The sequence below is a fragment of the Ahaetulla prasina genome, chromosome 5 (genome assembly GCF_028640845.1).
Source record: "Ahaetulla prasina isolate Xishuangbanna chromosome 5, ASM2864084v1, whole genome shotgun sequence".
Taxonomy (NCBI): Eukaryota; Metazoa; Chordata; class Lepidosauria; order Squamata; family Colubridae; genus Ahaetulla; species Ahaetulla prasina.
In genome coordinates, this window is record NC_080543.1 from 91,302,999 (window position 1) to 91,329,992 (window position 26,994).

At 38.3% G+C, this 26,994-nt stretch overlaps 1 protein-coding gene across 3 annotated transcripts; it reads right to left on the reverse strand.

Annotated features, from left to right (window-relative positions):
* Positions 1–9,262: 9,262 nt before the first annotated feature.
* XG (Xg glycoprotein (Xg blood group)) lies at positions 9,263–26,611 on the reverse strand. 3 transcript variants are annotated; one of them, XR_009155341.1, is made up of 10 exons: positions 26,336–26,611; positions 21,473–21,511; positions 17,198–17,236; positions 16,336–16,401; positions 16,200–16,241; positions 15,498–15,554; positions 15,004–15,042; positions 11,567–11,689; positions 10,862–10,968; positions 9,263–10,525 (listed from the first exon to the last, which is right to left on the reverse strand). XR_009155341.1 is itself a non-coding variant. In XM_058185193.1 (9 exons), the coding sequence occupies exons 1-9, from the start codon at positions 26,412–26,414 to the stop codon at positions 10,509–10,511; spliced, it is 501 nt and encodes a 166-aa protein (XP_058041176.1). In that variant the 5' UTR covers positions 26,415–26,604; the 3' UTR covers positions 9,263–10,508. The 3 variants fall into 3 exon arrangements, 2 of the variants coding, with proteins under 2 accessions (XP_058041176.1, XP_058041177.1); XM_058185193.1 differs by lacking the exon at positions 10,862–10,968 and having other exon boundaries at positions 26,336–26,604; XM_058185194.1 differs by lacking the exon at positions 10,862–10,968 and having other exon boundaries at positions 26,357–26,600.
* Positions 26,612–26,994: the final 383 nt, after the last annotated feature.

Genomic DNA, 26,994 nt, shown 5'->3' on the forward strand with positions numbered 1-26,994 from the left:
AGCAACTAAAAAAGCAAGTGCTTTTTTAAAAGGCAACTGGATTGTTTTCTCCTTGAGGAAGAAAAACAAAAACATAGGAGATGTCCTTTCTTGCCCTTGCAATTGGTTGTGGAATCTTGTGGAATCTTAAACATAAGCATAACATAATAACAGAGTTGAAAGGGACCTTGAGGTCTTTTAGTCCAACCCCCTGCCGAGGCAGGAAACCCTACACCATTCTTGGCGCTGCCGCAAGAACTGCATTGTAGACTGGAGATAGGTGGTATCTTATCCCTTCCCCTCCACCTCTGTTGAGAAAGGGGATTGCTCGGTGTTAACACAAATGGCCTCTTTCACACCTCTTTCAAACCAGTGGTGGGATTCAATTTTTTTTACTACCGGTTCTGTGTGTATGGCTTGGTTGGCGTGGTAGGGGAAGGATAGTGCAAAATCCCCATTCCCTCCCCACTCCTGGGGGGAGGATACTGCAAAAGCTCCATTCCCACCCTACTCTGGGGCCAGCCAGAAGCGATATTTGCGGGTTCTTTGAACTACTCAAAATTTTCGCTATCGTTTTTCTAGAACCTGCTGAATAGCATACCTGTTTCAAACCAATGATCCTCTCTAGCCAAAATTTGGACTTTGCTGCCTTCAAAAGAGTGACCTTTGTCTTTCAAATGCAGATGGACAGCTGAATCTTGTCCTGATGGGTTTGGTCGCCTATGTTGTGTGCCCACCCCCACCCCTCAATAACAACTGATGAAGTTTCTCGAATGAGAAATGAAACTTTTGTTCTTCCTCAAGGATAAAACAGTCCGGTTGCCTTTTGAAAAAGCACTTTGGAGACAACTATAGCAATAGTAATAACACTTAGACTTATATACTGTTTCACAGTGCTTTACAGCCCTCTCTAAGTGGTTCACAGTCAGCCTATTGCCCCCAGCAATCTGGGTCATAATTTTACTAACTTTGGAAGGATGGAAGGTTGAGTCCACCTTAAGCCTGGTGATATTTGAACTGTCAAATTGTAGGCAGCCAGCAGGCAGCAGAAGTAGCCTGTAGTAGTGTATTCTACACACTGTACCACTGCAGCATCCCACTATGACCTAGATGACTGAGAAGCTCCACAAACAAAGCTACTGGAATTTCTCTCTAGCCATCCAGGGTCAAAGCCTATTTTCAGGGATAAATACCTGATTAGTTACAGTTTTGTCCCTGCTTTTTGAACTGTTTCACCCTAGCACATTTTTTCTGAAGAATGTCAACTTCCCCAGCCTCAAGTCCTCTGGGTGTATTAGTTTTCATCATTTCAAAAATGATGAAAAGAGAGTGTTAAATTCGGGCAATAACGAGGCAGGAGACCACACAAGTGACAACAGCTCTTTAGTTTATTGTGACCCAGCCAAAAGACTAACAGCAAAAACTCCTCTTTAAATACTATTTTGGCTGAGGCATCAGCCAATCAGCAACATGCTTGTTCCCGCCCAAACTTCCCTCCTAAAGTTTAAATACATAACACTCTTCCCCTCCCAGAACGAATTGAGCCACTTCTTTGCATGGAATTTGCATGTTATTTTTCCACGTAGTCACGCAGGTAGACAGGGCGTCTCCTAACTCTTTCTGACCTGCGCAATTCATTCTCTGGGAGTGAGTCGAGCTGGTCGGAGGGACTGTTTGTTCCTCCCAGCTCCTCCTCTGGGCCCTCCGGCCCTGGATTATTTGCAGAGTCGTCCTTGCAGTCTTCAGGAGAAACCGGTTGGCGTCGCTGGACTTCTTCGAGTTCAGATAAGTCCTCCGATCGCCGCGGGTTTAAGTTAGCTGTTGGTTCAAATATTGGGTAGTCAGGGTCTGGTTGCGTGGTTTCTGGTTTGTTTTGTACCCTTCTACGTAGTTGATCTATGTGGCGCCTCCATACTCTGCCATCCCGCAGGTCCACTATATATGATTTTGGGCCAGTTACTCCAATGATTGTTCCTTTAAGCCATGCTGGGCCTTCACTATAGTTATGTGCCCACACTAAATCACCCATTGTTATTTCCCTGGTTTTTTTGTGGATGCCTTGGTACCTGTCAGGGGAATATGTTGGGTTTAATCGATCTAAGGGACACCTTAGTTTCCGACCCATTAATAGTTCGGATGGGCTGCGCCCTGTGGCTACACAGGGGGTCCTGTGTTGTACCGCTAGAAAGGTATCGATTTTGGCTTGCCAATCACCGGGGGTGATTGTAGATAGCGCTTCCTTGGCACTCCGAATGAATTGTTCTGCAAGTCCGTTCGTCGCCAGGTGGAAAGGCGCCAAGAGGACATGTCGGATGCCCTCTTCTGCTAAGTACCCTTCGAATTGGGTAGCCGTGAATTGCGGGCCGTTGTCAGACACCAGGGTGTCTGGCAACCCGTGTGTTACAAAAAGGTGCCGCAACGTTGTAATTACAGCTTCGGCTGTTGTGGATTTCATGAGCAGAATTTCTAACCACTTTGAAAACGCGTCTACCACGATTAAAAAGGTTTGCCCATGGAATGGCCCGGCAAAATCTATGTGGATCCTGGACCAAGGACCCTGGGGTTTCTCCCACTCTCTTATGGGGGCTGTTGGGGGTAGTGGCCTTGACTCTTGGCAGGCCTGGCATTTTCCTACCCTATCGCTAATATCTTTATCCATTTGTGGCCACCACACATAACTCCTTGCCAGGCTTTTCATCCTCACAATTCCCGGGTGCCCCACATGTAACAGTTCCAACACATTTTCTCGCAGTTTCTCTGGAATAACCACTCTATCCCCCCATAACAGACAACCCCCTTGCACCGACAGCTCCGATCGTTTTTTTGTAAAGTCCTTGAAGCGATCTCCCGGTGTATTGGGCCATCCCCTCTGTACCCAACCGATTACAGTCCTTATGATAACGTCTCTGTATGATGCCCTAGTCACTTCCTTAGAAGTGACCGGGCCGGTGTCTAGAGAGTCAATAAGTAGGATGGGTGTCCCTGGGGTCGGGTCTTCGATCATCTCTGGTAAGGGGCATCTACTCAACGCGTCTGCGTGTCCTAAGTCCTTTCCTGGACGATGGAACAATTTGTACGAGTACGCTGCCAGGAAGATAGTCCAACGGGTCATTCTGGGTGATAATGCAACCGGAGTTGGACGGTCCCCCGACAGAAGTCCCAATAGTGGTCTGTGGTCTGTTACTATTTCAAATTGTTGCCCGAATAAGTATTCGTGGAATTTTTTAACTCCCGAAACTATGGCTAGGGCCTCTCTATCTAGCTGACTGTAGTTTCTTTCTGCTGCCGACATTGTACGGGAAAAATATGCGACGGGGGCTTCCGATCCGTTCGGTAACCTATGGCTGAGGACAGCCCCCACCCTGTAGGGTGACGCATCGCAGACTAGCACTAGTGGCAATGTCCCATTGTATTGGATTAGCAGGCTATCACTGGACAATAGGTTCTTAACACCCTCAAATGCCCTAGCCTCAGCCTTGCCCCACGACCAAACAGTCTTTTTTGCTAATAGTTTGTGCAGCGGTTCTGCTACTGTTGCCTTATTTCGTAAGAAGACCGCATAGAAATTCACAAGCCCCAAAAATGCCTGTAATTCAGCCTTATTTTGGGGGGCCGGAGCCTTCCTAATGGCTCGCATTTGCTCTCCGTAGGGTGGATTCCTTCTCTGTCTATTTGGTAACACAAGAATTCTACTGATTCAACTCCTATCTGGCATTTGTTGAGCTTGACCTTAAGTCCAGCAGACCTGAAAATGCCCAAGACTTTCCGTAGTTTGGCCCCTAACTCAACTAGGTTCTCTGCTGAAACTAGTACGTCGTCAAAATATGGCACAACCCCCGGTATTCCCTGTAATAGACGTTCCATTAGATTTTGGAACAAACCTGGGGCTACGCTGACTCGAAACTGGAGTCGAGTGCATTTGAATGCGCCTCGATGCGTTACGATCGTTTGCGCCTCGGCTGTGTCATCGTCTACAGGCAGTTGTTGATAGGCTTGGGCCAAATCGAGTTTGGCGAAGACTTGCCCTTGTCCCAATGAATGCAACAGATGTTGCACTACAGGAACGGGGTATGCGCTCTTTTGCAATGCTTTGTTAAGCGTTGCCTTGTAGTCAGCGCAAATCCGGACCGATCCGTCTGGCTTGACTGGAGTTACAATTGGTGTCTCCCATTTGGCATGGTCGACGGGAACTAGTATTCCCTGGTTTACTAGTTTGTCTAACTCCCGGTCAATCTTGGGCTTAAGGGCGAAGGGGACCCTCCTAGCCTTTAACCTAATGGGAGCCACCTGGGGATCTAAGTTAAACGAAATAGGGGTCCCCATGTACTTGCCCAGGCAGTCCTGGAAGACGTCCTCGAACTCTTTCAGCAGTTCATCCTTTAGGGTGACTCCGTTTCTGTGAACCCCGGTCACTTCCATCCCCAGGGCTCTGAACCAGTCCAGGCCTAGCAAGCTTGGAAGGTCTCCATCTACGATGGTGATCGGTAGAGTTTTCTTAAAATTTCCGTATCTCACTTTGACGGACGTGACTCCTCGAACAGGGATCCGGTTTCCCTGGTAGTCTTGCACTCTCAGCTTTTGGGTTTGCAGTTGGCGTCTCGCGACCTCTGGCAGGTTCCTCGCGACGGTGTCCCAGGACATGATCATGATCGACGATCCGGTGTCCACCTCCATTTTACACGGCACTCCTTCGATGTGCGTTTGTGTGAATATCTTTTTTTCGATTCGCATTGATGCGTGACCCACTCGTACAGTTGTTTGGTTCAATTTCGCGCCTCTTTTGGAAGAGCCAATCCCTGGCCGTTTCGTCGGTCCAGCGCTCTGCTGATTGGCCGGTTTGAATTTTAAGCGGGACGGTTGAGGGGCTCGACAGGCCTGTGCGATGTGCCCTTTCTTTTCGCACCGCCGGCAACTTGCGTCCTTGAATCTGCAATTTTGTCATTGGTGTTGGCCTCCACAGCTCACGCACTCGTCCCAGTCGCCTCTCTCTGCCCGTCCGGTATGGAAGACCTCTTCTTCTTCCTCTTCCTCAGATTCGGCCTCAACGACTTCGCTGTTGACTGGCGTTGCTTTCGTGCCGGTGTTTGGTGTGTTCGGTTTCTGTAGGGTTTCCGCCGCTTTGGTGGACATCTCATGTGCCCTTGCCTCGTCCAGGGCCAGGGCCAGAGTTAGGTTGCTTTTGGACAGCAACCTCCTCTGTAAACGAATGTCCCGGACCCCGCAAATGAGTTGTTCCAGTAGGAAGTCATCCAAATCCCGGTACTCACAGTGGTTTGCGGCTTTCCTTAATGCGGCCATGTACACGCTTATCGATTCGCCCTCTCGCTGCACTCGCTGCCTTAGCTCGAAACACTGAACAAACTTCGACGGCATCGGAGCTTAGTGTGCCTTCAGTGTTGTCTGCAGCGTTTGCCATGGCACCGACTGTACCGGAGTTGGTTCCGACAGCGATTCGGCTGTATCGAAAACCTCCGGTCCGCAGTGACTTAGGAAGTAAGCTCGCTTCCGATTGTCCGAGACTCCCTGTAGTTCGTTTGCTTCGAGGAAACACTCGAAGCGAGCCATGTACGACCCTCATTTCTCTTTGGCCGGGTCAAATGGCGCTGGCGGTGTATAGCTGGACATGACTATGTGACCGCTTCCGATACCGGCTGGGTTTCTGAATCCGTGCTCCTTCAGCTCTTTTCCTGGTCTCGCTGCCTCAATATCCCATCCTCGTCGCCAATGTTAAATTCGGGCAATAACGAGGCAGGAGACCACACGAGTGACAACAGCTCTTTAGTTTATTGTGACCCAGCCAAAAGACCAACAGCAAAAACTCCTCTTTAAATACTATTTTGGCTGAGGCATCAGCCAATCAGCAACGTGCTTGTTCCCGCCCAAACTTCCCTGCTAAAGTTTAAATACATAACAGAGAGAATTAATAGACTAAAATGCAAGACTTGAAATGGGCCTTCTACTATACGCTGTTAAAATGAAACATGCATCATATATTGCCTTCCTGAGTTTGCAACTAATTCGCAATGCCCCAGCAACCTATTTTCTGGTTATTTTTCCTTATGTTCCTGATTTGATCACCAGCCCATATCACAAGCGGCCTTAAATTATTCTTAATTCTGCACCAGAATTTTTTAAAAAATTCACTCTTAAAAGGTAACAGGCTTTGCATTCAATATGATGCACTTCAACCATTCTGAGGTGACTGGAGCCATTTTGGCATTTTCAGGCTAAAGTGGTTGCCTTTGCCTTCAGTTCCTGAGAATTGAACTTTCAAGCCTAGTTTGCTTCGGGCAGCCAGAGAGTTCAGTTCTTTTAGATGCTGATTCTGTGCTGATTCTGTACTCTGCATCACCTGACCAGCATCTAAACCAGGGGTTTCCAACCTGGGCAACTTTAAGACTTGTGGACTTCAACTCCCAGAGTTCCTCAGCCAGCTCAGTCCACAAGTCTTAAAGTTGCCAAGGTTGGAGACCCGTGATCTAAACAGCAGTGTTTCCTCAGACAAGTGTGAAGCAAAAGTGGTGGTCTTTCTGCTGCTTCATGGCACAGTCCTCCCTACATCCATTAGTTGCCCATAGTCTTCTTTGGGACAAAGGTTAGCTCTTTTCAGAATAGCAGTACACTAGAGGTGTACAAACCTGGCACCTTTAAGACTTCTGGGTTTCAATTTCAGAATTCTAGGAGGAATTCTAGGAGTGGAAGTCCACAGATCTTAATATTGCCAAAGTTGGACACCCCTGCATTAAATGCATGTTGTCCTCTGTTGAAAGAAAAATCAGGTCCAGTTCTAAGCCAGGAATAAAATGTAGGGTGCTTAAGAAAGGAAGCTTATTGATGAGCAGAACCAACAACAGCATGCAATTCTGGGACAGCTGACAAATTAGTTCGATGAATGCAAGGATTTTTATACAGTTTACAGTATTTTTGAAGTTTGCTTTAGGTGCTTTTATTATTTAATTGATTTTACTTGTTTCACAAAGTGATGGGTCTTAATTATCGGCTTCCTTGGACCTAAACCTGTCATGCATGTGTAATTGATTTTATCCTGTTATCTGTTGCCTCTAGCCTGCCTTTCTTAATGTATTGCTTCCATTTTTCTCAATGAATGGAGTTACTTAAGTTCACGATTGCAACGTTGTTTCTCTTTCTATTATTATTATTATTATTATTATTATTATTATTATTATTATTATTATTATTTAAATTTATATACCGCCCTATCTCCCAAAGGACTCAGGGCGGTTCACAGGCATATAAAACATCAATATACAAAATTAGAAGAGAAGAAGAGAAAAAAAAGAAGGTAGAGTTCTTTTAGTTTTAGCAGCTTTTGCTTTTTTCTTTTCTTTTCTTGGCTTCTCTGTTTCTTAAGTTTTTGGGGTGTTCAGAAGGAGGCTGTTTTTTGGGGGGGGCTATGTTTTCTTCCTGCAAATTCCCACTTTGTCAAAAAAAAAAGAGTGATTAACACATTCTTTTATCGGCACAAGATTAAGGGTTGATTTGATATTTTTGTCAATTTGACATAGTTAGGGAGACCTGAGGAGAGCTTTCATGGGGGTTCTGGGATGCAGGGAGACAAATTCTTAGATTGTTAATTCAAAGGAGAAGGCATTGATAGAGGCAGCAGACAAGGATTCTTTCAATGGCTCCCAAAAGTAGAGCTTTCAACCCGTGAAGGCCTAGCAGCCAGGGTGAAAATTCTGTTAACCTGAAAAGAAATTTATAGTATCCTATATTCTGTGCCAATTCTTTTAGTTGTTGGATGTCATTTTCTGTGAGCTTTCAGTCAGATTGAAGCAAGCACATGTCCCAAAATTCTTCGTAGCCATGAATCAATGGCTGCCTATTTCCAGGGGTTGCTTCCTGAACCTGCCTTAACTGTTACTTTAGTGCATCCAGGGTTTGTGAAGTCAAATTGAGGTTAGCCAGTGTGCAAGCCCAGGCTATTAATATTTTCGAAATTGTGCATAATGAGCCCTAGGACTCCCAGTAATGACACTACCACTGCAACATATTCTGCCTTACTGGGCATAATCATTTGTGAGTCACAATCAGGACTTGGGGTTTCTGCTATCTCTTCAGTGAGGGCATATGGACTGTTAATCACCTGAGGAGGGTATGTGGTCCCCCCACCCCTGGAATTGGTAGGGAAGTATGCCTGTATAGGCCTTGGTGCCACAGAGCAAGAACCAGCCTAGGGGAGCTTTACGTGGAGGTAGGTGAAGGGGATAGCCTCGGTGTGGTTCTGAATGGTCTGGGGGGTGCAGCTACTTCTACAAGATAGGTAGGTATAAACATCCTAAACATCCCTCCCACCAGACAAAAATCTAAGGACTTGCTGTGCCAACCACTTCCAAATGCCATCCCTCCATGAATCCACTTAACTGTCTAATTACAATGTAAATAAAGCAAAGGAAGAAACCCTTACAATGAGTTTCCGTCCTCCCCACACAGTCTTTCCAGTTTGATCAGATGTTTAGCATGCTACACCAGGATAAGAAAGAAATGTTATCAGCCAATACATGTAGTTTCAATTTTCAACTGGTTAAGGCTAGGGTTAAGCAGTTGATAAAAGATTACATAAACAGGCAAAGGCAAACTGTTTCCATGGCATGGATATGTCCATATAAGTCACTTGAAGCCAATCTTTATATATGTATTAATTTTATTAAACCTTTTAAAGAGAATAGAAAAACTAACATGAACTAATATAGAAGAAAAGACAAAATTGGAGAAAAAAGAATAGAAAAAATAAGCTTCCAATTCCCTTTGCAACAAATACAAGTATATTTACAAAGTTATCTCATACTGATAATTACAATAAGAAGCTCATTTTTTTCTATTATCCATTTTTCCCCCTAATCATCAAAATTAAAAGTCATAAGTACATTTTTTCTGTTTCATGAAAAAAATCTATAGGGGTTTTCTAGTCAGTAGATATTGTCTTTTCTCTAATCAAAGAAGTTAATTTAGCTATCTTTGTTAGCTCCATTGTCTTCACCAACTGTTCCTTCATTGTAGGTAACGTGGAACCTTTCCATTTTGGAGCATATAACCATCTCACTGAAATTTGTCATATACAAAAACAAAGCACCATACTTTTCTAATTGCTTGTGTATTACTCCCAAAAGAAAAGCCTCTGTTTTCAATTGTACTTTAGTCTTTAAAATATTCTGATTTAATGTATATGTTTGATTCCAAAATTTTCTAACCTTTCTATGTGTCCACAAATATGATAAAATGTCCCCTTCATGTTGTTCTTATTTTAAACAAAGATTCAAAATACATTGTATTTTACTTTATACATTCTAGACAATTTCTTAGGTGACAGATACCAATTATACATCATTGGTCATTTACATGAGATGGGCAATGTGTAAAAAATGTAATAAATAAATAAATACAATTTTGTAAAAATTATCTTCAAGATTAAAATTATAATATAAATTTCAATCCTTCTAACTACATATTTTCCCACTGATCCAATTGTATATTGGAACCAAAATTTTTAGCTATTTTATCACACATTATTTCACTTGTATTTCTGGCTCATATTTCAACAAAGGTTCATTAGGACGTAGTTCTGTTTCAAACTTAAATCTGGGAGTCAAATTTAACTTGAAGAAAACTTTGCACTTACATAGATTTACAAGAATTTATCAGCAGAAAATTAATATACATGGCAATATATTATATATTAGAACTAAAGAAAGAAGGGGAAAAATCCCCTAAATTAAAGAGAAAAACCATTCACATATTCCATTGTATTCCTGACCTCTCTCTTTCCTAACTATGACCACAATCTATGTTTATTTTTCAGCACCTGGTATTGTATCACCAAATTAACATTTCAGCTAGTCACACTCCAAAATAGGTGAACTATCCCTTGACCTTTAAACAACAAAGCATATAGCACTCAAGTTTAAATGCTAAAAGGCATCTGGGTGCATAAGCCTGACTTTGTTGGTGGTTTCAGGTAACTAATGTAGGAAGATAACCAATCTTGTTTGTTTCAATGAAATTTAATTTATAAAGTTAGAGAAGTACAATGTTTCCCTGAACACTGATGCAGTATAGCTAAACTAGAGAGAGGACATGTGTGCATCTTTCCACATCTCAGTGCATCAACACCCCATAGATTTTTAAGTAATCCTGAAGATCTGAAAAAGAGCACATAAAGAGCCTTAACTATAAACTTTATAGTTTATAAACTGTATACCAAGAGTGAAATTGAGATTCTGATTGTTTGGATCCAGTTATTTTAAATAAACAGAACATAAAATGTTTCTAACCCTGGGAAAAAAACCCATATAGTGTATTTTTACTATGCATAAAATGTAGAGCAGTATATACAGTATCATTAATCAATCACATTTTGAAAACTGTGTTCTTTAGTTTTTATACACAAAAATAAAATGCCTCATTACATAAAATCTTAGTGACAGCATCATAGTTATTACAGTATGCAGTTCCTTCATTTGTTGATGATCTTGTGGAACTCAATATTTCTTAGATCATTTTTGAATGGTTTATGCAACTGCTTCACCTAAAACATAAGTGTGCGTGTTAATATAAAAAAAAGGTACTATGTCACAAATAATAATACAACACATTACAAATAATATGCAACATATACCCCTGGATGCATCTAGTGTGCTAGTTCAATCAAAAATATAATTTCTTTGGTAAGAAAACAAATGGAAGAAATAATAGAATGGAATGGAAGGTAATTAAGTCTGGCATTTACATTTTTTGTGTGTGAATGAGATAGACTAAGTGTATTGTAAGAGGCTTTTCTAGAAAACACCTTCACTCTTGAATAAAAATGCACTGTAACATAGACATTCATGAGAATAAGTAGCATTGATACAGTGGATCTGACCTCAAAATAAAGGCACAGGGTTGTTCCAAAAGCCTTTAGGGATTAGACTTGTGCAGGATAAGGAAGTGTAAAATACATTTGCCTGGGATTTCAGTCTAAGAGAGCACCTGAGGGAGAACATGATAATTTAAGGGCTATGATCCAACACATGCTCAAGAAGCTCAGCCACAAATTCAATCAAATGTCCTTACTGATGGTTCATATCCAAAGCATATTTCTGATGCTAGTCAATTCTTAAAGGAGGCATATAAAACACTACTCAAATGGAACAGACAGAAATTATAACTCGACAAAAGTACTCAAAATATAATTTAGAGAGAGAACAAAACAACATTCTTTATAGGTGGATCTTAAACAATGAAGCTTTTAGTTTTTTCTTAATAAGGCATTGTAATGTTATTGAATGAAATTTTATTATCTGTTTCTGTAGCAGCAAACTAAAAAAAATAGCATAGAATTTTGGTTTTTTTTCTTTTTAGCTTTTTATTTTCCTTTACCCCTTCCATCATAAAAGTAAGACTCACTAAAAATGATTGATTGATCCCATTGGAAATACTGTAAGACTTCCCTAACTGTTGTGAGAAGAAACCCGTCTCTAATACAGTATGTCCCATATATAATGAAGACATTCTCAAGTCTTATCTAAGATATGGCATCTAATATTGATTTTAGAGACTTTATAACACTTAAAGTAATCAGTCTTACCTCTTGGTTTAAAACAGTATCTTTTCTGCTTATAAGCAGTATAACCAGCTATGGCACCAACAGTCAGCATCACAGCTACAGCAACAACAGGAGATGTAATCTGAGCTGTCGTAGCAGAATCAGCTAAGGACAGGATAAAACCTAGTTAAGAATACCACTACAGGTAGTCCTTGACGTAGGCCTACAATTGAGTCCAAGATTTTTGTTACTAAATATTTCAGTTGTTAACTACGTTTTGCCCCATTGTATTTCCTTTCTTGCCTCCGTTATTAAGTGAATCACTGCAGTTGTTAAGTTAATAACATGCTTGTTAAATGAATCTAGATTTCCCATTGACTTTGCTTATCAGAAGGTGACAAAAGGTAATCACATGATCCCAGGACACTGCAACCGTCATAAAAATGAGCAAATTGCCAAGCATGCAAATTTTGATCATGTGACCATGGAGATACTGCAATGGTCATAAATGTGAAAAATGGTCCTAAATCATTTTTCAATGCTATTGTAACTTTGAACTGTCATTAAATGAATGGTTGTAAGTTGAGGACTACATGTATTATAATGAAATTTCTTCATCATCGCCCAAATCATGTAAATATCAATGAATTAGAATGATGCTGTCATTTGGGATGGATAGAATGAAAAACATAAGAACCTTCCAACCCAAATGTTTGACTAGGTTTGGTGGCAAGAAATTACTTTGTCTGTCTTAAAGTGAAACCCATTTTTCCCTGATGATCACTTGTCTTTTGGAATCAGTACATGAGAAACCAGAGGATAAGAAGTTTAGAATCTGGTTTCTCAACCTCCCCTGTATTAAATTAAACAGATCAAAATCTTGGCTGTTTGTTTAGAGGTTAGGAGGAGCCCATGGGTATATGTAGATAGTTGGAAAGGGAGGGCCAACTGTGACATGTCATAATGTAAATATATATATTTGCTTCAGGCAATATGATGTATATTTTCTGTGATGACTTCATGATGCAGGAGTAACCATTCTGATACCATGGTGGCTTGTTTTAACATTTCTATAGGGAGGTCTCAAACTCCCTTAACCAGGTAAGAGTCTACCTACATATTGAGGATAAAGATCCAGTGTGACCTCTCAGCTCTTGGTATGCATCATTCCGATTTAATTTATAGGCCAAAGACATTTAGAATAAAATTCTATTGAAATCCAGGATATAAACAAGTCAGAGTTATGGATTGTAATAGAGGTAAGGCATTTATAAACCAGCCAGAATAACTTAGGTGGCTTTGAAATGTGATAAATAAATAAATTCTGAAGTTTCAAGAAGTTATCTCATTTTCCCAAGCCAGCAACATCAGTAGTGAAGGGAAATTAATGCAGTAATTAATTAATAATTAATTTATTAATGTATTAATTATTAATTAAATTTAATTATTAATTAAAGTAAATTAATGCAGGAAATTAATGCAGTAATGCAGCGCCAGGCCCAGACAAGATAACTCCTTCTTGCTTAAAAGTCTGTGCTGACCAATTGGCCCCCATCTTCACCCATATTTTCAATAAATCACTAGAGATGTGCTATGTTCCTTCTTGCTTCAAACGCTCTACCATCATCCCAGTGCCGAAGAAGCCCACCATCAAGGAACTGAATGACTACAGACCAGTTGCTCTAACATCTGTAGTCATGAAAACCTTTGAAAGGCTAGTGCTTTCCTACCTGAAAACCATCACGAATCCGCTTTTAGACCCCTTGCAATTTGCATACCGAGCAAATAGATCAACAGATGATGCTGTTAATATGGCTCTGCACTACATCCTACAACATCTTGAGTCTCCAAAGACCTATGCAAGGGTCCTTTTGTAGACTTTAGTTCAGCATTCAATACCATCATTCCAGACATTCTTCTAACTAAGCTAAACCAGCTACAGGTACCGGAACAGACTTGTAAGTGGATCACAAGCTTCCTAACAAACAGGAAGCAGCAGGTGAAGCTAAGCAAGATCACATCAAATACCTGTACAATTAGCACAGGGGCCCCCCAAGGCTGTGTGCTCTCCCCACTTCTCTTCTCTCTGTATACCAATGACTGCATCTCCAATGATCCATTTGTTAAGCTACTGAAGTTCGCAGATGACACAACAGTGATTGGTCTCATTCGAGACAATGACGAATCCGCATATAGACGAGAGGTCGAACGACTAGCCTTGTGGTGCAACCAAAACAATCTGGAACTGAACACACTCAAAACCGTAGAAATGGTGGTAGACTTTAGGAGAAACCCTTCCATACTTCCACCTCTCACAATACTTGACAACACAGTATCAACAGTAGAAACCTTCAAATTTCTGGGTTCTATCATATCGCAAGATCTCAAATGGACAGCTAACATCAAAACATCATTAAAAAGGACAACAAAGAATGTTCTTTCTGCGCCAACTCAGTAAGCTCAAACTGCCCAAGGAGCTGCTGATCCAGTTCTACAGAGGAATTATTGAGTCTGTCATTTGCACCTCTATAACTGTCTGGTTCGGTTCTGCAACCCAACAAGAAAACACAGACTTCAGAGGATAATTAGAACTGCAGAAAAATAATTGCTACCAACTTGCCTTCCATTGAGGACCTGTATACTGCACGAATCAAGAAGAGGGCCGTGAAAATATTTGCAGATCCTCACATCCTGGACATAAACTGTTTCAACTCCTACCCTCAAAACGACGCTATAGAGCACTGCACACCAGAACAACTAGACACAAGAACAGTTTTTCCCAAGGCCATCACTCTGCTAAACAAATAATTCCCTCAACACTGTCAGACTATTTACTGAATCTGCACTACTATTAATCGTTTCATAGTTCCCATCACCAATCTCTTTCCACTTATGACTGTATGACTATAACTTGTTGCTGGCAATCCTTATGATTTATATTGATATATTGACCATCAATTGTGTTGTAAATGTTGTACCTTGATGAACGTATCTTTTCTTTTATGTACACTGAGAGCATATGCACCAAGACAAATTCCTTGTGTGTCCAATCACACTTGGCCAATAAAAAATTCTATTCTATTCTATTCTAACAGTTGAATTTCAACTGAAGACTGAAATAAAATGAAATAAATATGGTTCTGCTTATCTGCTTAGTGAAAGGACTGAACTAAATTTTGTAAGCATAGTAGTTTTGAAAAAAAATTAAGGAATTACATTGGGATAAGGCTGGAGGAGTAGAAACAATAACATGGATTGGTTCCAGATCAGATCATCTCAAGTATTTTTCACCAAAAATTAATCTTTTTCCAACTAAGTAGTCCTCAGCTACTTCCAGACTAGGAACCTCCAGTTACCTTTTTTTAAAAATCACTTTATTAATTATACTTTAAAAATATACAGTATTTACTATTTACACATTTTGACTCTTAATAATCACACAGACACAAAAACAAAATAAAACAAATGCAAACTCTTACCCATATTTCCACCTTGACCTGAAGTTTGCTCTTTCTCACCTAAGATAGGGTCAATAACATGGTTATTTCAAGTACAAAAGCATTTTTTAAAAAAAATACCACACTACCAATACCACAAGCACCAAAAGTACCATGTATCAAAAATATTCAACAACATATTATGGAAAATATATCCTCAAAATAGAGAATAAAACTGATGGAATAAAAAAACAATTTATGGGACCCCTCTAACCTGTGTCAGAGATTGGGACCCAAGGACATAAGTGCAGCATTCATGTGATAATATAAGCAAGAATGTGTGTTATTTCAATGACACTAGACACCACTTCTGAGCATACCATTTCATCAATATGATACCTTATTAATAATATGTGATGATCTGTTTATATATTAAAAAGCAGGCTAGAAAATAATTAGAAATCTACCAATTAAATTATTTTGTCAGAGAAAGTAGAGAAACATGAGTCACCTGGAAAAAAAAATCTATATATTACCTGCTGGGCGTGGAGCTAAAGGTTTCCCATCATTGAGATCTAGGTCATTAAAACCACCTAAAAAATAAAATTAATTATTTTGTTACACTTTTCTCTTATTTTCATACTCTCCTTTTCTTCTTGAGGATTTCAGAATCTATCTGAAACATTAGCGGGTGTACCAAAATGCATTTTGAAGTGCCTTGCAAATTGCTTGATGTCATTTGGTGAGGAAACTACCAATATCCAAAAAATGTAAATGGTGAAAAGCAGAGTCTTAAGCAATCGTGCGGAATAGCAAAGCAGACTCCTATGCATGAATTAAAATGAAAGTCAGGTAAGGAGGAGTCTTGCAAGGAAGCAACATCAAAGGAAATTGTTGTTGTCTTGTTTCACAACTCAGGTCTTTCCAGGTCATACAAATTCCTGCAGCCAACTGCCACTCAGGTTTTCTTGCATAGACATTCACATTTCACATGGATGCTATTCAATCTCAGGAGCAGTTTAGTTCAATTTTACATACTATTCCCTTAATCTGATGACATATATCTACTTTATAACCTAATTAATATAGTTAATATGAACAATACTTTCTTTAAAGTACTAAAACTTAAATTAGAAGTGCTGATCAATATGTTCCAATAATTGTGATGTATAGATTTAAATGAAAAGGGTGGAAAGGTAGTAAATATTTCAAAACTTAACAACAAAATGAAATCTTACCAGTTCCAATGCTGCCGCCACCGCCACCATTAAAGGAATTCCCTAAATCAATATATTACAAATCAATAAACACAATCAAACCAGTGAAAAGAAAAATATTATGAATGGATCTAAATAACACAAATTCCATTCTTACCACCGTTTCCATGATTATCTGAATATGGTCTAAGGTCAGGATATAAGTTAGGTCGAGGTCTGTTACCTACGATAAATATTTCCAGATATAAAGTAAATCTCTTTATCGTACATGTTATTTTTTTAGGAACAATAAAAATTTCTTTAATCTATTCTTCTCCAGAAGAACACTTTGGATTACAATGCCCATAAATGCCAATTATTATTCCTGTTACTGGAATATTATTATCATCTTTGCTTATCTTACAATAACCATTAGGAATGGGCAATTGATGGAAAGGGGCAGGAAGAAATGGCATTCATCTTTAAGAATTAAGCAGGAGTTGCACTCTGGAAAACGGTCAGCAAACCACTCCAGAAACGGTCAAAACCAGCAGTTAGGAAAAACTCCTCAAAGGCTGTTGGGAAAGTTTCAGTTGTAGTTTTAGATATGACACAGAGAAAGCTTTAGCATTGTGGTATTTATTTGATCATTAGGGACGCGGTGGCTCAGTGGCTAAGACGCTGAGCTTGTTGATTGAAAGGTCAGCAGTTCAGTAGTTCGAATCCGTAGTGCCACATAATGGGGTGAGCTCCCGCTACTTGTCCCAGCTTCTGCCAACCTAGCAGTTCAAAAGCATGTAAAAAATGCAAGTAGAAAAATAGGAACCACCTTTGGTGGGAAGGTAGCAGTGTTTCGTGCACCTTTGGCATTTAGTCATGCCAGCCACATGACCACGGAGATATCTTCGGACAGCGCTGGCTCTTTGGCTTTGAAATGGAGATGAGCACCGCCCCTAGAGTCGGGAATGACTAGCACATATGTGCGAGGGGAACCTTTACCTTTACCTTATTTATTTGATCAGCTGCAATTTAATGCTTACCCCCTGGTGGCTTTTTTGTTGGTTCAGAAGGCTTATCATCTAAGCAAAGTAAATGAACAGTACTGTATTATTAAGATTATCAAAAAGAAGGCTTACATTAAATAAAAACTAGTAGACAATTCTAAAACTCATTGTGATGCTGGCAACACAATCCTATCTTCTCTTTACTGGAAATAAACCCTCAGAATTAGCCCAAGCTGGGCAACTGAACTCTTCACTTTTAAGACTCCCTAAATTGCCAAGAACACATGTCTAGTAATAACTATTAATATCATAGAATTCATATTTGTTATTTTCAGGAGCCACAAAAATTAAAAAGGTATTTTAAGCTTCCAGTATTCTTTACAAATTTATCAATGGTATTCTTAAAAATGGCTGAAAATCAAGCCAGAAATCACACTCGTGTCTCCTTTGGCTTCTTAAGTAATTTTTTTAAATGCAAAGAAAAGGTTGCTTATTCCTAAACCTATTCTATGGGGTTGAGATATTTATATGATTGTCCTGTGAAAAAAGTTCCTTTCAAAGGGATGCAATTTTCAGGACTTTTAATTTTTTAAAAATGACAAGAAACAAATACTGAATATTTCCATGTTCAATCAAAGGGAATTTAGCTTCAAGATATATTCAATTTCACAAATATTTTATCTCTAAGATTGCCTGGAAGTATATTTTCTGTATTTGATAACTGTTTCTAAATTAATATACTGCAGTATTGCTTAGTAAAGAATGTTATGAAACATGCTATGTTAAATATCACTCACTAATTAGATGCATATGAATATGAATAAATATCATTTTTATAAAGATGTATGTATTTATATTCTTTGGAGTGTGTACAGCTTACATTGGCTGATCTTGAAAAGTTAAAAAGGATCAGTTTGTACCTGGCTATATTTGGGTGGTAACCTACTAGGAAAAAGTAGAGCTTTAGCAGAGCTTTAGGCTAGATCACTATTTTTTAAACTCAGCAATATAAAGATATGTGGATTTTAACTCCCAGAATTCCACAGCTGGCTTCTAGAAGTTGAAGTCCACATATCTTAAAGTTGTCAAATTTGAAAAACACTGAGCTAGATCAGGGGTGTCAAACTCGCATTGTCACAGAGTCGTCATGTGATGTATAAACACTTTTTCCCTTTTTGATAAACCGGGTGAGGGCTTCGCCAGCACGTGATGCATTCGGCCTGCGGGCCGTGAGTTTGATACCCCTGGTCTAGAACATGGATGTCCAACCTTTTGGTTTGAAGAAGAATTGTCTTGGGCAACATATAAAATATATAATAGAGTTAATATATATAAATATTGCTAAAATCACATAATAATGTAAAACAATCTTGTGGGGCTGCATTACCAGCTGTCCAGGACTGCATGCAGGGCCACATGTTTAAAATTTTGTGACATATCAATGATATTATTGTTAGTTAGTTAGTACCTAGTTAGTCAGCTAACTAAGGTATGTAGGAAGCACATTACAGTAGTAATGGGGGATTTTAACTACCCTGACATCAATTGGGAGACAAACTCTGCACCAAGTGGAAAATCCAACAGGTTCCTAACAAACCTAGCAGACAAATTTGTTTCCCAAAAAGTAGAGAAGGGAACAAGGGGATCAGCCATATTGGACTTAATTCTCACTAACAGAGATGAAATGATAGAAGATGTTGAAGCTATAGGAATCTTGGGGGCAAGTGATCACACAATATTGGAATTCAACATTATGCAAACACAAGTAGTAGAACAAAGTCAAACTAGAGTCTTGGACTTCAAGAGAGCTAATTTCAATAAACTCAGAGAGAGTTTGAGAAGGATTCCCATGGATGAGAATCTTCAAGGGGAAAACAACTCAAGAAGCTTGGGAAATTTTGAAAAGTGAGATTATAAAAGCCCAGTCTAGCACAATACCAATGAGGAAGAAAAATAACAGATCTCAAAAGAAACCAGCATGGATGCATAAAGAACTATCTGACAAATTGAAAGACAAAAAGGACACATATAAAAAGTGGAAAGAGGGGCAAATAACTAAGGCAGAATATCAGCAAATAGCCCGAGCCTGTAAAGATGAAGTGAGGAAAGCTAAGGCTCACAATGAACAAAGGCTAGTGACAAAAGTAAAAAATAACAAAAAAAGCTTCTTCCAACATGTTAAAAACAAGAAAAAAGTCAAAGAAACAATTGGCCCATTGCTGGGAGAAAGTGGCAAGAAGGTGACAAGCAACAGGGAGAAAGCAGATCTACTTAACTCATATTTTGCATCTGTCTTTACACAAAAGGAAAAAACAATCCAACCTATCAAAAACAGCACCACAAAAAACAGATTAGGAACACAAGTTAAAATAGGGGAAAAAATGGTAAGTGAACATCTGTCTACCCTAGACGAGTTCAAATCACCAGGACTGGATGGATTACACCCCAGGGTTCTGAAGGAACTGGCAGACGAAATCTCAGAACCACTGAACTATATCTTTCAATGATCCTGGAGCACAGGGGAACTGCCAAGGACTGGAAAAGAGCTGATGTAGTTCCCATCTTCAAAAAAGGAAAAAAAAACAGATCCAGGAAACTATAGACCTATCAGCCTAACCTCAATACCAGGGAAGATTCTGGAAAAGATAATCAAGCAACGAATCACCGAACACCTAGAAGCAAACAAAATAATAACCAAAAGCCAACATGGGTTTGTCAAAAACAGATCATGCCAGATTAATCTTATTGCATTCTTTGACAAAGTGACAAAATTAGTAGACCAGAGGAATGCTGTCGATATAATTTACTTGGACTTCAGTAAAGCATTTGATAAAGTAGACCATAACCTACTACTAGATAAAGTAGAAAAATGTGGGTTGGACAGCACCACCACCAGATGGATTCATAACCGGCTGACCAACCACACTCAACGTGTAGTCCTCAATGAAACTACATCCACATGGAGGGAAGTATGCAGTGGAGTACCCCAAGGCTCTGTTTTAGGACCAGTACTCTTCAACATCTTCATCAATGACTTGGACGAGGGGATAGATGGGGAACTCATCAAATTTGCAGATGACACCAAGCTGGCAGGAATAGCCAACACTCCAGAAGATAGGCTCAAGATACAGAAAGATCTTGACAGACTTGAACATTGGGCACTATCTAACAAAATGAAATTCAACAGTGAAAAAAGTAAAGTTCTACATTTAGGCCAAAAAAACAAAATGCACAGGTACCGGATATGTGGTACCTTGCTCAGTAGTAGTAACTGTGAGAGGGATCTTGGAGTCCTAGTGGACAACCATTTAGATATGAGCCAGCAGTGTGCAGCAGCTGCCAAAAAAGCAAACACAATTCTGGCCTGCATAAACAGAGGGATAGAATCAAGATCACGTGAAGTGTTAATACCACTTTATAATGCCTTGGTAAGGCCACACTTGGAATATTGCATTCAGTTTTGGTCGCCACGATGTAAAAAGGATGTTGAGACTCTAGAAAGAGTGCAGAGAAGAGCAACGAAGATGATTAGGGGACTGGAGGCTAAAACATATGAAGAACGGTTGCAGGAACTTGGTATGCCTAGTTTAATGAAAAGAAGGACTAGGGGAGACATGATAGCAGTGTTCCAATATCTCAGAGGTTGCCACAAAGAAGTGGGAGTCAAACTATTCTCCAAAGCACCTGAGGGCAGGACAAGAAGCAATGGGTGGAAACTAATCAAGAAGAGAAACAACCTAAACTAAGGAGAAATTTCCTGACAGTTAGAACAATTAATTAGTGGAACAACTTTCCTGCAGAAGTTGTGAATGCTCCAACACTGGAAATTTTTAAGAAAATGTTGGATAGCCATTTGTCTGAAATGGTGTAGGGTTTCCTGCCTGGGCAGGGGGTTGGACTAGAAGACCTCCAAGGTCCCTTCCAACTTTGATATTATTATTATTATTATATATAGTTTTGCCATATCTAATTTGGTGGGAATACATTGTTTAAACAAAGACTCTAGTTGTAGTCATCCATCATTTTAATTTTCTAAGAATCCTTATGGGACCCCATGTGCTGAAGCAGTATTGAAAATAATTAGGATGTTAAACACTGAGGCTTGAGTTTGCAACATGTCACATCCAATTCATTTAAAAAAAAAAATCAATTAAAAATCAATGCAGGAAGTCTAGTGGGCTTAAAAAGAAATATCTACTGGTGGCCATGAGAAGAATGTTGTCCACCTTCAAAATAAGCTGAAACAGAATTCAGTTTAGTGAAAACATTTGCCTTGTTCATTAACAATTTTCAATTTTCTAATATACTTACTTGGGTCAAGAGCATCTTTTAAGTCAAAATCACCATCGTCTATCAAAAGAAACACAAACATTAAAGAGTTTAAAAACACATTGTTCTCTTTTTTCTTGGCCTAATCAACTTGTTTATATTCCATATGTCAGAATAAAACTCTTGATATGTTCCATACAGTCATTACATCTACATGTACATATTCTACATAGTATATATTGCTAGTTGTATGAAGATACTGGCCTACGTCAAGTGCCTGATCTTCGGACCTTCCGTCGTGAGCTAAAAACATACTTATTTATTCAAGCGGGACTGGCATAATAGTTTGATTTTAAATTGGGGTTTTATTAATATTCTTAAATATTTTAAATTTAATTTTAATTATTAGCCGTTTTTGTAATTTTGATATGTTTTAATTTGTTTTAATTGTACATATTTTGTATTTTATCTCCGGCTGTACACCACCCTGAGTCCTTCGGGAGAAGGGCGGTATAAAAATTCAATAAATAATAAATAATAATAAATAATAATAAATATGCCACCAGCAGCCATTACTGAAATACTCATTAATGAGCCATGAGTCCTCCATGGCTCCATGTTCCCATAGGGTGGCCTGTAAAAATATTGTGACATTGTATATGGTAATCTCTCATAGTGAGGTTGATCGTGGCATCCTTAATGTTAGGAATAATGCAAATGTACTGTTATTTACTCAGTTCCTGAATATAGTTTCTAATGGACTCTTTTTCCCTTTTTGCCCCTCATTAGTCTTAAAATCTTCTGTCCAAAAGATTTTTGATCAATGGCAGATAAATTCACAACGACAAGTTCTATGAGCTTTCAATAACCAACAACTCAGTTATATGAATATTGCAGAGATATATTATGTAGAATGCATAGGAGACATCTGAAATAAGCAGCTGAAATTCACTGCAAATTCAATTTTTACTGAACAAAAGAAAAAGAAACTTTCTGATTATGAATTCCGGTGAGAAAATATACACTATATTTTTTCCAAAAAGAATTACACCTTATTTTTTTGTGACAAGTCATGTGCCTGATTGATGGACCCAGAGTGTGGTATTCTGTAATGACAGTGTGATTGAGGTTAGGAGTATGTAGAGCTGTTAGGAAAAAAAAGATCTGATTTGTGTAAGCAAGAAACCCCAAAGAAATATTTCTCAATCGGCTTAAATACAATATAAATTGAAGTCAGGAGACGTTTTGGCAGGTCTTCAAGATTCTGTAAGAATCCCTTAATCCCATTAAAATTCTAGATTATGTCTATTTCCAAGGGCTGACCATCTGACAGCACAATGATTTCAGTTATATTATGGACATGTAGAAAGACTGTATCAGAGACTGGCTAATTCCTATGTCCCCACCATGTCAAGTGTGACCCCAATGTTCTATGAGCATTTTTGTCAGTTGATTCAACTTTGGTTCAGTGCAAACTTCTGACATTGTGAGATGAATGGTATCTTATTGGTTCAAAGTTTACTCTTCTCAGCTCCCTTTGCCAAGTTCCTCTGTCCCAAACTGAAGTCAGGACACCATTGTGTTTTGCTACTATATCCTCTTTTCCAGTCAGTCTGAAGGACCTCTTTGTCATTTGCCCAACACTATCAGGCTGCCTTTCTCCACCTCCAGTGTCCTTATTTTATAAATTGTTTTCTTATTGCAAAAGCAAATGCAGGAAAAGGATCAGAACAGATCAAGGAAATACTGTTTGGAGATTATTATTTTTATTGACTAGTTGACTGATGTATTGGTCTATTTAGATTGCTTACTCAACACCAAGAGGACAGCATTCATAAAATGGCATGAATAAGGTTCATAAAATATGGGAAGGGCAAAAATGATTACTGTACTCAACGCAGAAACGAAGAGCACTGGTTACTGGGCTGAGTAAAAGGTTGGACTGCACTATAATCTGGAATTCAATCCTTGAAAAATGTGTTAAATGAACAACTAATTTCACCAAATCTTCACAAATAACTGTGGGGAAAGTTGCTGCATAGTTGTTACACCATCAGTAACAGTGCAGTTCTTCCCTATTACAAAGCAATAATGGGCTAGAATTTTTAGCATGAAGAGATGAAAGTACAAAAATCATAAATAATGGGCTGTGGAAAAAATAACAAAGAAGAAGTTGATGGTAAGCGTGAAAAAAAAGTTGTTATAAAACACTGACACTGTGAAAAACTGGTCTAGTGAAAAGAAACTAGGTTTAAAATTGGACTAAAATGACAATCAAGCAGTCAAGTACCAAATCTCAAAAGGATTATGGAAATGTGGAAAGAATATATGATCACTGTGGTGTAAATTGGGAGGGAAAGCGAATAAAATTTCTATGTAGATTTAGAAATTACTAGAGTGATCTTTGGCACAAATGAAATATAGCTATCTATACTTATACAGTGTTTATTAATAACACCGGCATGATGCTATCTGAGTCATGCCTCTTTCTGATTTGTATCCAACAAATAAGACGGGGAGGGGGCGTGGACATATCAAAGTGGCATAGAAGTTGTATAAATGAAATAATGTGAGTTTGTGACAATATAATTGACATTTTAAAAGTCAGGTTACTGTATTATTGTGAGAGGTAAGTGAAAAATATTTTTAGCATCATCTTTATTAGTCAAGATTGAATCAAAGATAGAGGGTGGGAAATACAGGCTACCAATATATAGCAAATATGAGAAGTATTTTTGATATATGGCTCATATGCAGAAAAGGAAGGAAAATGGAAGTTCCCTACCAAACATACATCATTTATTATGTTTTATATTAATAATTATCACAAAGAATACATCTGGTAAAGCACACTGCTTGCATTTAGAGCTGTCTCTGCATGTAAATTCATAATTGTAGTTACATAAAGAGGCAACTCCCAATGCAATTATTTTGGAACAAGAAAGTCCACATACTTGACTTAATAAGTGTTATGCTTAAAGGCTGAAACATTTAAAAATAAGAATCTAGATTCACTTGACTGCACAGTGCACAGATTACTTTTTACTAAATTCACATTCACCATCTTCTTTAACATTCCCATTCCTCATTCTTATCCATTGCAGACAAAGAAAACCAGTTGCAATACTTTTCCAGTAATATTTTTTTCCTTCAGCTTAGAAAAAAATGGCTTTCACTCTAATAAACTTCATCATTAAATGTTTCAGATTGTGTAGTTAAAGACATTTGATCAAAAGCACCAGACGGATATTGCCAATCAAAGCTGTATGCTGAAATAGAATTTATACAATCAATCATTATTTATTATGGTCACAGACCAGCAAATTTATACAAAGATTAACACTTTTTAAATTCAGAAGGCACTAAGAAACATTCAGAGATTATTCATAGTATCTGGAGACTTTAATAATTTATTAAATTTGTCATATCTTCCATTAACAAAATTGTAGGAGAGGAGCAGGCTGACTCAGTGGCGTGATCAAACATGTCATCAGTTTGGCATCTTTGCGCTCCCATTAGAGACCTACATCCAGCCCCCTGTGAATTTGCCAATTTAACGCCAATTTACCTTGAACATCAGATTCTTGTGTATAGGTAGCATGTAATAAATTTTTACCATTTGAACTCAACTCTTATTCCTGGTTATTTATGTTTGACAAAAATAACTACAAATTGTAATCAAGAGAAGACAGGCCTGAATTATTTCTTTTTCTATCACTAAATGGAAAAGCTATACCTTTGCTGAATGGAGAAGATACTACAGTTAGTATGAGGATACTACATATTACAGTTCTTCATTATTATTTGAATAAAACTCTCATGATCATCTACTTGAGGTAAAAATTATGGGAACTAAAGTTCTATAATATCTGGAAAGTACATTTATTTTGGCACTTTTATTTATGTCTATTAACTTGGATTGTATTCCAAAATTCTAATAAAAACTAAGATAATTTTGTAAATTATACATGAAAGTATTGTTATAGTTCCGGAATCAACTTGAGAATTTTAAGTAATGAATGGGATTGTTTGCATTGTAAAGTCCAGTATCAGCTTCAATATTTCAGTAGAAAGGCTTACAATGAAATAAAACTAAATGAATATTGCCTGTACTATATAAGTTTCCAATGATTTCTTAATTCATTTCAAACATATTCATAATTTCATAATTTAGCAGTTGTTCTGGCATGCCACGTTAAAACATCATAAACTTTTACCCTGAATAAACTTGTACAAAAAGGAAATAAAATGATCTCAACATCATGTTAGAGATTTTATTTCTACAGAGCAAGTTCTATTCATAGCAAACAAAACATAGCAAACACAATAGTTGGCATCAAAAGTGTTGAAAAGTTTAAGTATTGAAAGGTTTTTATTTTAGAACGCGCTATCTATGCAACCAAGATAATTTTCATTCTAAAAATCTAAAATATAGCTGAAAGCTATTTTAAAAAGCAGTAGCATCCAATAATACCTGCAGTTGTCTAGCTCCTACTTTTCTAAATACTTTGCTTCAAACTAGATTAGAAATTGTTCTGTAATAATGTGAACACAGGAACAAATGACAGATCACTTTTTTAAAAATTCCCAACTCATTTTAGTGATTTTCATTCAAAGCTTCAACTACATATCTGAAGTCAGCTATGGAAGGCATATGGTCTCTGATACTAGCCTTGCTTAAGTATTGGTCAGTGGTCAACACATGCCATAGTTGCAATTGACTATCAAATTGATGCTATTGAATTAAATTAATTAACATACGACTTGGTATAAGTTGGTTTCCTACCAACCTTGAAATACATAAGTTGGCTTTTGATATTACTCAAGTCTAAAATACTTTGCTTTAGAAAAACACTGGAATTACACCAGTATTACACATAGTATCCATCAGAGTCAACAACTTACCTGCAAGAGTCAACAACTTACCTGCAAGAGTTAACAGAACATATCCAATGCACAAAAAAACAACTGGCAGCTTCATCATGGTCTTCTGTTTTGGTTTTTATTTTTATAATATGAAGTAAAGGTATTAAAATAAAAAAAATTCTTAGTAAAGTATGTATCTGTCCAACCACAAACACTTTCAAATCTTGCAGATGCCTTAAATGTCCAATTAACACGGAAGGTGGGAACAAAACGCAATCCAGTCACAAACTATCTTAACATTTGGCAGCTGTTTAGTGCAACACCCACACACAGATGTTGCAAGAACCATCCCTTAACTAATACGTAGTAAGAGGCATTTACATTGAGAAAGTGGGAGGAATCAAATTGCTGGCAGCCCTGAAGAAGCCTAGATCAAATTTTTTCCTTACTCATCCTTCTTCAAAGAAAAGTCCCAACCTTTGTAAAATTGTTTTGGAAGACTAAATGCAGACAAACTTGGTATGGTATAAAAAACACACATACCTTGCACTCATCCTGAAGAGAATAATGTTGTATAGGCTATTTCTATCAAATCTCTGGAAATTAGGAACTGTTTTTTATCCGAGATGCTAAATACTTAGAAAAATACTTTTTTCATTCATTAAATCAAGTATTAAATCTATTTTCTGTCCTTAAAT

Bases quoted from the DNA above. Each gene is read 5' to 3' on its own strand.
- XG (XM_058185193.1), bottom strand. From the start codon at position 26,414: ATGATGAAGCTGCCAGTTGTTTTTTTGTGCATTGGATATGTTCTGTTA. The intron at 17,237-21,472 runs GTAAGTATATTA...TACTTTGCTTAG, and splicing joins AAAAGATGCTCTTGACCCAA to ATGATAAGCCTTCTGAACCA. The intron at 16,402-17,197 runs GTAAGCATTAAA...TATTTATCGTAG, and splicing joins AACAAAAAAGCCACCAGGGG to GTAACAGACCTCGACCTAAC.